The following is a 13,214-nucleotide window of genomic DNA, read 5'->3' on the forward strand; positions in this document are numbered from 1 at the left end:
ACAAATATATGTGTGTGTGTGTGTGTGTGTAAACAATTATAATGATTTTGAACAATCCAACACAATTAAATCATATTTCCTTAGTTAACTTAAGCTTATCTCATTCTCCAAAAAAAAAAAAACCCTTAAACTTATCTCTTATTCTGAGTTCAATTCTATGATATGTTGCACTTCAATCCATGATACTTCTTTAATATACAAAATTATTATAGAAATCACATAAAAATATAATAGATAAATAAAACATGAAAGAAACTAGGCCTTTCTTTTGTACTTTTATAATAAAAATCCTTAAATGCATATTGTGGGTACCATAGGCATGCTTCACAACATCCTAGGCCTGCTAGGCGTGTTTGACATTCACCTAGGCATGTGATGCGAATCTCAATCGACACGCTTTGAGACCCAACAAAAATATTGGAATACTTGCCCAAAAAAGCTAAAAATTCAGTTTTTTTGATAGAAACCTTGACCCAACGTTTATAATCGAAACGCGAACCAAAGGTATAAGTAATAGACCTTGACCCAATGATTATAATGAATCACGAACCAAAGGTATAAAGTTTGAACGCCACAAGGAAGAATCCCTGATAAGTTCACAGTTCTTGAAGAACCAAAAGAAGAGCAAAGCCTCACCTTTTCTAATTTTTATTCACTAATCTCCCTATTACAATGAGTGCATGCTATTTATATGACATGACTGGAAATAGAAAATATAAAAAACGTACTAAATAATAAAACCCTAAATAAAAGTTGATTTGGTCTGAAATTAGCAGATCCAAAATAGGAAAAATAGCTAAAAACGTTCTAAATAATAAAAGCCTAAAATTAAGGTAAATCTGGTCCAAAACTAGATGCTCCAGACTAGGAAAAATATCTATTAACTGATATGAAGCTGGAAAATCAATAAACCATTAATCCACACCATAAATCATGCCCAATTAAGCCAGATCAGCCCTCAATAGCTTGGATTAAATTTATTACGCCTTCATCTTCCTTTGGGCCAAGCTTGGGATGTCCTTCGTTAGAATCAGCCTAAATCTCTTGAACAAACCCATTAAGTGCTTCTTTGATCTTCTTGGATCTTGCTTTAGTAATAGGCCCAACTAAAACATGCAATGGATCCTTGAATGCTTGTTGATTCTCATCAGCATGCTTGGCAACCACCTAGGCCGTCCTTGGATGGCCTTGCAACGTCCTCGGCATGCTTTGCATTCACCTCAGCATGCTTTGGCATTCACCTCGGACGGTGTTCTAAGAGTCCCACATCGAAGGAAAACCCCCCATTTGCTGTCTTATAAGCTTTGAAGCGAAGGAAGTAGTGTACTATCAGTTTAGTTATTCGAATAACTATAAACTGATGGTACACTACTTCCTTCGCTTCAAAGCTTATAAGGCAGCAAGTGGGGGGGTTTTCCTTTGATGTGGGACTCCTAGGACACCGTCCGAGGTGAATGCCAAAGCATGCCGAGGTGAATGCAAAGCATGCCGAGGACATTGCAAGGCCATCCGAGGACGGCCTAGGTGGTTACCAAGCATGCCTAGGTGAATACCAAGCATGCCTAGCAGGCCTAGGACGTTGTGAAGTATGCCTATGGTACCCACACATACTATAAATTCTACCATTATAGTAATTCTTATAATATGTACTTTAAATATTTACTTTTAGCTCTTTTAAGTATTCCATCAATTTTTTTTTTCCTTTTTCCCCCTTAAAGTGGGTATTATTTTCCTCTTAAATTATTCATAAGAGACAAATCGCTTTCATCTAATGAGTTATATATATATATATATATTTCACCACATTAACTATGCAACTTACCAATTACAAATACATTTTTCAATTACCAAAACATACATTTTGATTTCTCAATAATCATGACTTTTTGTTTGTTTTAATATATGCTTTGCAATAAGCTTTTTACAAGTTTGAGAAGTTCTTGAAATAATTAGAATGGAGAAAGTTAATATAAGAAGATTGATAAGTATTGTCAAGATAATAGCAGCAGTCTTTCATATTAGTAAAGCAATTTCAATAACATCACTCAAAGAACCAAAGCTATTAAACACTGAATTACTACCACAATTTTTTTTTTCCTTTAGGACAATAAATGATAAATGGCTGTTGGGTAGTCTATTTTTCTTTGGAAGTAGTTGTTTCTTGTCATTTTGGGTGATTATGTTGGTATTACTAAATCAAATTCTCTTACAATATTTCACTTTTTGATCATTAAAATTTTGTTTACTTTCACATAAGTCACACTTTTTAGCAAGATATTACTAATCAAATTCTCTTATATATATATATATATATATGAAATGAGTTCAAGTTATACCTAGTATAACTCTACAAGAGTTACACATTTTTATAACCATTGATTTATATTAGATCTAATGGCTCAAAATCACTTCTTTCAACCTCATCTTGCATAATTAATAGTAGCATTTTTTTTCTCTCTCCTTGTTTATTACATTTAAAGTCATCCAAAGGTTAAGAGGAAGAGGGAAAAAAACTGCAAATTCAATGCCACCCTCTTCAATGATGAATACAAAGCCAGTTGTGATATTGTGGCATGAATGAGAAAGAGCTCGAGGAGGTAGACCTAATCGCAGTGGCCTTAAAGCAACTTTTATTCATTTTCTCTAAGATCCATTTTAAAGAGATCAAAGATGTCTATGATTTAGTAATGGCTGCTATGATTTTCCTCATTTTAACTTTCCAAAATTACTCATACGTACTCTCGCCCTTTATTTACTAACTGCCATAATTAAAACTACTGGAAAATACATTTTTCATGGAGTATTTTGATAGAGAAATTTGTCCTTTTTTATCTTCCACCCTATTTTCTATCGATCACCATGGCCTTTCATATATTCTAATCCTAAATAATGAGGTTGTTGTGCCATGTCCCATGTGTGCCTCTTATTTCTAAAATAATGCAAATCAAAAATCATTATAACAATTAACACTGACCCATTACTGAGCTTCGATTTTCTGAATTTTGATCAAATTTTCATTCAGACAAGAACGCCCTCATTTCATTGTCACGTGACAGAGGACTCTAACCCGTAAAAAAACTCTAACATTTTTTGCCTTATTCAATGTTAGACTTATATCTAAAACTAAATTATACTTCTGAATTTAACCAACTAAATTTGACGTGTAGGGTGTAGCTCTAATGAGTTGAGTGGGTCAGTGGAGGAGGAGGTGAGCTCAAACAAGCCTAGGCCAATGAGAGAGAGAGAGAGAGATTAATGAATTTTTAAATATATATATATATAAAGGCATTAATGACTTATAATGTTTTGACATCACTTATTTTTAGAAATTTGATAACATGGCAATTAGTTTGTTATTTACCGTTAGATCTAATAGAAATCAACGGTTCCAAAAAGGTGTAACTCTTGCGAAATTACACCAGGTGAAACTTGAACCTCTCTCTCTCTCTCTCTCTCTCTCTCTCTCTCTCTCTCTCTCTCTCTATATATATATATATATATTCAAGTTACACCTGGTGTAATATTATTTGTAATATTACACCAATCAATTTTTTTAATTGGGTATGAATTTTGACAAATCGACTTATAGATTACATTATCTTTATATATTCTTCATGCTTGCGAAATTTCAAAGTAATCAAAGTTCAATAGTCGTGTCATCTATCAATTGTATAAATTCAAGTTTTTGTAATTTAAAATAATGCATAAAAGATGAGTTTATAGATTGAATAGTAAATAACATCCGATTGATATGAAAATTAGCATGCATGTTTAGAATATATAAAACATGTAATCCAGCGGTGGAATTTTCAAAATATAAATTCATTAACAAGTTATTGAGTAGTATAACATTGTTTAGAGTTACACCAAATGTAACTTAAACCTAACCCATATATATTCATCTACTAGGATGCTTACCTTGGCAATTCTACAATCAACAATGCATTTGTCTTACAGTATAATTTATAGTTTATTACATTGATTGTGACACATGATAATTTATAATTCGAGATCTTTTTCTCTTCCTTTTTACTAGGACGTATTTAACAACTATTATCATATTGTACACCATAATATGAATTGGACCTACAATTAAAAAAAAAAAAAAAAATTGTTTAGGCTTGATGCAACACAAACAAGTCTACTCTTCTTCAAAGTTTTTTTTTTTTTTTTTTTCTTCTAGTATTTTCTTGGCTGATTTGCTAAAATTTAGAAATTGTGTTTGATTTCATCTTGCCAGGTTCTTTTTCATAATCATTAGTTTATATGCTATGAGTTTTTTTTTTTTTTTTTTTTTTTTTGAGGAAGCTTATATGCTATGAGTTGGTCAAAACTAAAGACCTAGGAGAGATAAAATAAGATACAGTTGTAGAGCTACTACATAAGTCTTTTTGAGAACAAGAGTAATATTAAATGTATAAATTTCTCAATAGAACAACATAATGAGGTGATTCCATGGTATACAAAAACAAATATGGTCATGATACACAATTACATCATGAATACGTTTGCTTTCCACTACCTCTTCTATATTAGTTATTGATTGACTAAGATCAACTATATATTTAGCTTCCTCAGTTTTTTCACATTTTTTTAAATTGTGTGAAAATGAAAAATAAAAATTAGTATATGTTTTGGGGAGAAATTTTTTGTAATAGTTGATTCTCATATATGAGTTTAGATATTATCAAAATATAAATTTTTATAACTTTTTTTAATAGTTCCTATGTGATAAAATGGAAACAAAGTTTGAATGCTAATTAACTTCTCCAAAATTTTGAAATAATGTTGGCTTTCATATGAAATCATCAAGATTCATTTTCATATTCTAATAAAAATTATACATTCTCAATTTTTTATAGTGTTGGATTCTAATGCATGTTTCATTATATTATAACCGTATTACAAAATATCTTAACATATATAATAATTGAAAGTAAAATGCAACATGTTTTCTTGCAAAAAAAAAAATATAAATACAAAAGAGCAAGATATAGAGTATAGACTTCTTTACTTAGAGAATATATACTATATATTACAATGTAATCACATTATTGTGAAATAAGTTTGGAACTATTACTTCTAAGTGTGAACTACTATTCTCACTTTTTACTTAACAAAAAAAAAAATTGTTAAATTTTCCCGCATATTGCATGGATATGCAAGACTGCTGATATGTGTGTGAAACTTCACCTCTTAGAAACTTGAATCTCAGTTTTTGCTGTCCATATCTCACAAGAACCCCACGCCTCACAAGTATTTATATTCGATGAGTAACTATCACACCAAGAGTGCGTAGTAATCAAATAAACTCTGTTAAATGATCGGGTTACTAACCACGTGATAATTATCCCTCTCTCTTTGAATAAGAGTTTATTGGTGTGAGAAATGGTGGCTACCGCATGATAATTATACCTCTCTCTCTATCTCTCTCTCTCTCTATCTCTCTCTCTGGATAAGAGTTATTTGGTGTGAGAAATGGTGGCTAGTTACAAGCATGTTCTGCTAAAACGAAGGCAGCATTGCTGCATACTTTATCCACAACATCTAAAACTAGAAGCAGCAGTATGTTTTCACTTCATTAAAAGGATGATTGCAGTTGACGTTTTGGTAGGAATTTGTAAGAAAGTACAAGAGACGGAGAACTTTGCCAATCACTTAGCCCCATATAAACTTTAAAACATTTTATTCATATACAAGGATTGCAAGTCAATTCAACTCAATAAGTGAGGCTAATGTACAACAAAAACCAGAAATAATCAACACCAAATCAAATGTTTGGGTGGATATAGATTTCACACTATTGTGTCTATGAATCTGAGTCAGGAATTAATGTGAGGCCCATGTTGCCCAGTTGGCTTCACTTCCAACACGTGGCATGCTGTGGATCCTTGATTGGTTATCAACCTTAAAATTGGCCCCACACATGACCCCCTCGCTATCAATCCTAGGCATTGCCTTCATTTTCAATTTTGGATGCTCAAAGCTCATCAACCCATTCTGACTATGGAACATGCTCCCTGCAATTGCATTCACCCAACGTTAGCTTTAGATTGCTTTCAATGCAATTATATAGTATTTATGCAATGAAATTCAAAGAGAAATCATAGCCACACGATCATACTTTTAGGGTGTTAAAAAACTCTCGAGGCCATGGAAATTTTGAGATCAATTAGAATGTACCTATGAATATATTGAATGTGACAATAAACACCCTTTACATACCAGTAGGGAATGGTGCATATGATTTAGCACAGCTTGCTTTTATAACATCCAAGTTGTCAGAAATCACCACAGAACCATCAGCTGCAATACCCCAGAAGAGCCTAATTTCTTCATTTGCACCCTGCACAAAACAAATTAACAAAAACCATAAGCAAATGAATTCAGAACTAAAATTTTACATATGTTTCCTTTTAGAGTTTGTAGAAGATTTTTACCAGTGCAGCAAAGACTGTTCTGGCCTTGTTATCATAGACAACAAATCCAAAGCTTCCATCCAAATCTTTGAGGACTTGATCAGCAGGATATGGGCCCCTGTCACGGAGGGTCCTATATGCCTCAATCACAAACATGGCCTCATTTGTGCCCTTTGATAAGCCATACTGCCTGATGAGGCTGCTTAGATTGTTTAGGCTCCCCAGGAAAATGCAGTATATTTCATCTATACCACAGAACAACCTGCAATATTCAATTAATTAAATTATTATATCAATCACAAATAAAATCAATATGTATTATACAATTTTTTTTCCCCAAAAAAGGCTTATCTAACAAATGGAGTCTGGTGGCTCAATGACACTGTTTGATTCTCACATAAATGAGAAGTTGAAAGTGGAAATAAAAAGACAAGCCCTTGAAGTCAATAGACCAAAACTGCATGATCCATTAACAGAAACACACATATCACAAATATGATAGAGAGGGTACCTCTGATGAATGGAATATGTTTTCTCTGGTGGAATATATGCCAAAGACATTGCTTCTCCAAAGCCGATTGAGAAGGCATTACTTGAATGAGAAATGAAGTGGTTCAAAATCTCTTTTGGAAGCTTAGGCTTCAAAGAAGAATTCAATGAGGCCGAGCTATTCAGCTCCTGAGGAGGTTGCACCAACTCTTTGTTGAATATTCCCAACATCTTTCTTACTATTTTTTTTTTTCAAAACACACACAGAGATCTAAACCAAAAATATAATATAACCAGCAAACAGACTAGAAAGTAGTAATAGATTACCAGAGATATAGTGATGAAGAAAACTTGGTCGTGCATACACTCTATATATATAGTCAGAGAGACAGAGCGAGCGTGCGTGGCAACGTTATCCAAACCACTTAGATCAAGGCTGGGAAGATACCAAACCTATAATAGTTTTTTATTAATTAATTAATAAAAGTGATATTTTACTGTTCTTCACGATGTGTCATCTTAAATATTTATAAATAAGATCAAAATTTATTATGTTAACAGTATTGTTGATTTTTTAAAATTAATTATTAATGTCCTATAAACAATTACAATGCTGAGACATGTTTCCAAAATATTTTTTTTTTAATTACAAGAAAACATGTTAATTATTATTATTATGGTATGGAACAGTTAACCGAAAAAGTAAGGACTAATTTTGACTGTTAATTTATTTTCCAAAGATAGTACGCGGTACAATGGGTAGATGTTAAAATTAATTAGTTTTAAAGATAAGAGAAGAATTGTGAATTGCTCTGAACTTTTATCTTTCCCTAAAATTTAGAGATAGATTTATAGATTGATTGGGTTTGTTTAGGATTTTATACTATCCTATCCTTACTGGTCAGTGGTCATAGCCTAGCCTGCCCTGGAGATAGCAATAGAATGAAGAATCTAGTACTAGTTGCCAGGGGTTTTTGACTCTGATTTGTTTGTCTTAATGTTCCTTATCCAAAACGATTAATTAAAAAGTGACGGTGACAGTGATACCGAGTCAGCGAAACCATTGTGTCGATGACTTCTCTCTCTCGTCTCGTACTTCTGACGTGTCCATGTGGATACGTCAATCTTCTTTTATGTTTGAAATGGAAAGTACCAAAGTGGATATGTCCATGTCAATTTGGCCATTCCCAGGCAGTGGAAGTGGCAGTGCCTAGGCCCTAAATTGCTTATTTGATCATGTCAATCTTCTTTTTTATTATGGCTTCTACGGTTTAAAAGAAGTGCTCTTACAAATATGAATTTCATCATGTATCAATATCAATATCAATACCAATAAGACGTGTACATGTATATATGATAATAAAGTAATACGTGTGTATCAATGTATATATTGATACTTCTTTAGAACATCGGCATAAGAAGTGGCAATATGTCAAATAAGATTTAAACTAGTATTAACAATCGAAGGTCGAAAGAAAAAATATCTATTTGACAGGACTTCTTCCTATACCTATGAATTTCATTGGACCCAAAATGATACATTGGAAGACTCTTTTGGCTCTTCTAATATCAATAGGTTGATTGTTTCGCTTCTGTATTTTCCAAAAGAAAAAAGATATCTGAGAGCCTTTTCCTGGATCCGAAAGAAAGTACTTGCGCTCTCCCAATAACTAAAAAATGTATCATGCCTGAATCTAATAGGGTTCGCGGTGGTGGAGGAACTGGATCGAAAAAAGAGGGATTCCAGTTGTAAGATATCGTGTAACTTGATTTTGACTAATAATATGTGTGTATATAAATTTAAACACGGATGCAAACGTGTTTACTGATCAGTGAATGATTTTGAATTTTTATAAAGATTTTCTATGGAAGATATTTTTTTGGGAAAATATGTATTATCTTGTAAAGATGTCTTCCCGATTGCCCAAAAAGGTTTGTCACCGTGTCTAGTCTTAGGCTGCTCCAAAAATAAAATAAAAAAATAAAAAGAAAAGAGAAAGCGTCCAACGTGCAAGTTTTGTTCTAAAAGATTTCGTGATTTTTAATCAAAATATTTATAATTTTTTTTGAAAATTTTTATTTTAAATAATGGAAATCTTGCAACTAGTTAATAAAAATTCCATGTTGAAATTTATCCTATTTTAAATTATGCTGATTTGTTTGGTGATGCTTGTGAACCAAACTACATATCTTATTACAACGGGATATAGTTACATTGGTGCTAGAGGAAATATAGATGTCTGAGGTCCAACATTGGTGCTAGAGTTGAATCGCAAGAGAACACACTGCCGCTCAAATTTGGCTTAAATGTGGCCCTGAATAGTTTTGAAAGTATAGAAGGGTTGGTTCATTAAACAAAATAATAAACCTATTTTTAGCACATATTTAAAGCACATAATATTAGTCACAATTTTTTTTGGAGTCAAGATTTGTAATATTGTTTTCTCCTTTCCAGGTGAACTCAAAGTTATTGAGTGGTTCATAATCTTGATTGTTTATAAGATGAACTGTAAGAACATTTTTACTAAGCCAAAAGGGGAAACGGCATTCTGGATCATTTTTTTAATACTTTGTGTGAATTTTCAATATAGAAGCGATAAATATAAGTGTATGTGGGGTCAAAACACAAAACTATGAGAACAGTACTTGAGTTCTTGATCAACACAAATAATTTATAATAAAAGGATATAATTCCACAATGGGGAAATTAGATAGCTATTATAAGATGAACTGTAAGAACATTTTTACTAAGCCAAAAAGGGGAAACGGCATTCTGGATCATTTTTTTAATACTTTATGTGTGAATTTTCAATATAGAAGCGATAAATATAAGTGTATGTGGGGTCAAAAACACAAAACTATGAGAACAGTACTTGAGTTCTTGATCAACACAAATAATTTATAATAAAAAAGGATATAATTCCACAATGGGGAATTAGATAGCTAATCAAAGCCAAATAAAGTAAAAATAGATACTTTTTTTTTTATTTAATAAAAACTAGTTTCCCGAGGTACCAATAAAGAATCTAATAGAAAATACAAGCTCTTGCTTTCACTATTTTCTCTCTCTTGTTATTCTTTGCAAATTTTTTGGATCCCCCATCTTGTTGGCTCCCTCCCCTTTTATCCTCCCCCCTTCTCCCTCTCCAGTTGTGCATCTGATAGCTGGATTTATGGAGATACTTGTCCCATCAGACTCCCCTCCTGCCATTTCTTGATCATGAAGGCAGAATTTTGAAATGTCTTCATTGTTCAGGCTAGTCATTCAGCATTTAATAAGGCTGACATTAGGTAGGAAGATATAATTAATGCGGAGGTGACTGTTACATTGGGCTCTATGTTTTCTTCTTTGCATTCCTCGAGAAAAGGGAACTGAAGTCACATCTTTGGTGAATTTGTTGATCTCTTCTTGGTCTGGTCATTGTCTCAGAGTACACCAATTTCTTAGATTTCCTTAGTAGTTGGTTCAAATGAGCTCTTTTCTTGGCTTGGGCTTTTCTAAGTTGGGACCTAGGTTGAGGTCTTATTTCGAGAATGTCTCATCATCCTTTCCTCTTCGGCCCAAAGTCTATAGGACAGCTGTGTTCCAACAACCCCCCCATTTCTTGATCATGAAGGCAGAATTTTGAAATGTCTTCATTGTTCAGGCTAGTCATTCAGCATTTAATAAGGCTGACATTAGGTAGGAAGATATAATTAATGCGGAGGTGACTGTTACATTGGGCTCTATGTTTTCTTCTTTGCATTCCTCGAAAAAGGAACTGAAGTCACATCTTTGGTGAATTTGTTGATCTCTTCTTGTCTGGTCATTGTATCTCAGAGTACACCAATTTCTTAGATTTCCTTAGTAGTTGGTTCAAATGAACTCTTTTCTTGGGCTTGGGCTTTCTAAGTTGGGACCTAGGTTGAGGTCTTATTTCGAGAATGTCTCATCATCCTTTCCTCTTCGGCCCAAAGTCTATAGGACAGCTGTGTTCCAACAACCCCCCCCCCCCCCGCCCAAATAATAGCCCCCACAATGTCTTCTTCATTTATGATGAAGTGGGGATCGTGGCTCAAGGAGTGGGATCATCATTAATTGCCATTATTAGAATGCGGCGTAGTTTTACATTAAATGCTCCTTACACAACCCTTCACCCCTATCTCTGATGTGCTACACGTATCCAAATGGACAGCCAGATGTCACTCTAGGGCTTTGGAAAGGTGCGGGAACCCAAGAGCCATGGCCTCTTTTCCCATTCGTCTTAATCCTATATAAAGAGGGAACCTAGGTCAGTTTCTGGGTTCCCATTTCTTCATTTCTTCTGCTCGTTTATGAGAGAGAGTTTAACCATTGAGAAAGTTTATCATTCTCGAGTGCCCAGCTCATGTTTTTCTTTGCCTAGGTAAATTTCCTCTCCAATTTTTTCAATCTTCCAGTTTGCTCTTATTTTTCTTCACTTTCGGTAGTAGAATGGGTAGATTTAGATCTTTAGTTGATCCCCCTAAGAGGTTAGCTGTATTTAGGGCCAACTACGGATCCTTGATAACGTTAAGGTGAGTTATTGTCCTGATGACTATGTAGATTTAGGAGAGGAATAGAGATTGTGATCATTCGTATATTTGCATTCATAGACAGGAGAGGAGAGGGGGGGGGGGGTTAGAATCCTAATGTGTAAGCTTCTTACTAACTTTTTGAGACATTTTGGCATATGTCCCGACCAGTGTACCTAAGGGCTGAGCCAACATGGGGCAAGGGAGGGGGGAGGGGGGGCACTTATCCTCCCTAACTCTATAAAAAAATGCTTTATAATTACTGTATTGGTTATACGTTCTTAAAGATTTTGACACTTTGACCTCTCTAGTAAAAAAATAATTAAAAAAAAGCAGCCCCTCTCCCACCTTCAAGAAATAGACCAAAAATAAGGGATAAAGCTCCCTTAGCATGCCTAAGTCCTAACCCTCATATCATTGTTTTTCTTAGTTTTTATTTTGTACCATGTTTTTACATGTTTATTTTACAGTTTCAAAATCTGAATTTTTGTTATAAACTTAAATTCTAAATACTTAGAAGGATAGAGAAATAAATGTTGAATTTTACATATTTTAAGAAGCAATCAGACAATGAGACATATATACAACTTTAAAAGTATTTGCTATACTCTTAAATATTTTTAGTTTTCATAAATAAATAAATAAACTTTTAGATGAATTTATTTTCTTAATTTGTTTTAAGGAATCAAATTAGATGTATGAACTTTATGTATTTACATTAATCTCTTCTTTCAACTGTTAGTAATTATGAATTGATTATTTTTGTTTCTTTCTTTTAACAATATGAAACGTATACTTGTAATTACAATTGTTTATTTAAAATTTATTTTGTTACTGTTATGGATTAATATATTTAAATTTTTTTTTCTTTTAATATTGTATTTTAATCTTACCCCCTAGACCAAAATCCTGGCTCCGCCACTTAGTTTACCCCAAAATTTTTTAGAGTAATTAGTAGTGTAGTTGAGCTCATTAGGAGGCTCGAGCTCAATCTCATCAAGCATTATATCAACTTTGTATATAACTGACAAGATAGCTCTAAAACCTCAGGTTTCTATCTTAAAAGCAGGCATGGGGAGGTGAGGTTGATCTCATGCCTCCCAGGTTATGACAAGGAGACAAAGAGAGACTTTCTTGTGATCACGGAGAACAGGCATCCCAACGAGTTGCCTTGCCTGATATCCTGGAGTAGAGCAGGTCAGTGAGTTTAGGAGTGTATTTTTTAACATCCAATGTCTCGGCCTAATACTAAGCTTGTTTTGCTAACTCTACCGTTTCACTTTGAAACTGATTTTTCCTTCAAGAAGAATAGATAGCTGATTAACTCCACTGATCTCAGCATTCGATCTTCAATCTAATTGCACTCCAACAGTTAGCTGCGGGCGGCACATCTTATTCTCAGACACACCCTCGTGTACTGGAGCTTCCAAAACGCTCTTTAGGCGATCAAGGCCGAAGATCCTCAGCTACCTTTTATCGACATCCACATCAAAGGGTACGTTCTTTCCCAAGTTCGGATCGAGCACATCACTTCGTCGGGCCAGCGAAGCTGTTCACCTCCACCATTTACCCCAGACGACCTCGGTGTTATGGTAGCCATTCCTGCCGCCTAGTCGTTAAAAAGGAGGAGAAGGGAGTCAAAAAGTGTTCCATCTGAGGATCTTATAGCCGAGGAAACAGATCCCATCGAAGGCGTCCCTCTAGATATGTCGTTCCAAAGGTGAAATGTATCCCTTGTCGAGGTGTTGGGTAGACCCCATACTGCCCAAGTCC

At 34.0% G+C, this 13,214-nt stretch overlaps 1 protein-coding gene across 1 annotated transcript; it reads right to left on the bottom strand.

Moving 5' to 3' along the window:
- Positions 1-5,658: 5,658 nt before the first annotated feature.
- On the bottom strand, positions 5,659-7,247 carry LOC112019803 (stem-specific protein TSJT1). The gene is made up of 4 exons (XM_024052343.2): positions 6,931-7,247; positions 6,441-6,681; positions 6,226-6,346; positions 5,659-6,020 (listed from the first exon to the last, which is right to left on the bottom strand). The coding sequence occupies exons 1-4, from the start codon at positions 7,137-7,139 to the stop codon at positions 5,830-5,832; spliced, it is 762 nt and encodes a 253-aa protein (XP_023908111.1). The 5' UTR covers positions 7,140-7,247; the 3' UTR covers positions 5,659-5,829.
- Between the last annotated feature and the right edge of the window lie 5,967 nt (positions 7,248-13,214).

Source organism: Quercus suber, unplaced genomic scaffold (assembly GCF_002906115.3).
Source record: "Quercus suber isolate HL8 unplaced genomic scaffold, Cork oak 2.0 scaffold_403, whole genome shotgun sequence".
Taxonomy (NCBI): Eukaryota; Viridiplantae; Streptophyta; class Magnoliopsida; order Fagales; family Fagaceae; genus Quercus; species Quercus suber.

Coding starts and splice junctions, on each gene's coding strand:
- LOC112019803 (XM_024052343.2), bottom strand. CDS start 7,139: ATGTTGGGAATATTCAACAAAGAGTTGGTGCAACCTCCTCAGGAGCTG. Junction 6,682..6,930: donor ACATATTCCATTCATCAGAG/GTACCCTCTCTA, acceptor TGAATATTGCAG/GTTGTTCTGTGGTATAGATG. Junction 6,347..6,440: donor GAACAGTCTTTGCTGCACTG/GTAAAAATCTTC, acceptor TGTTTTGTGCAG/GGTGCAAATGAAGAAATTAG.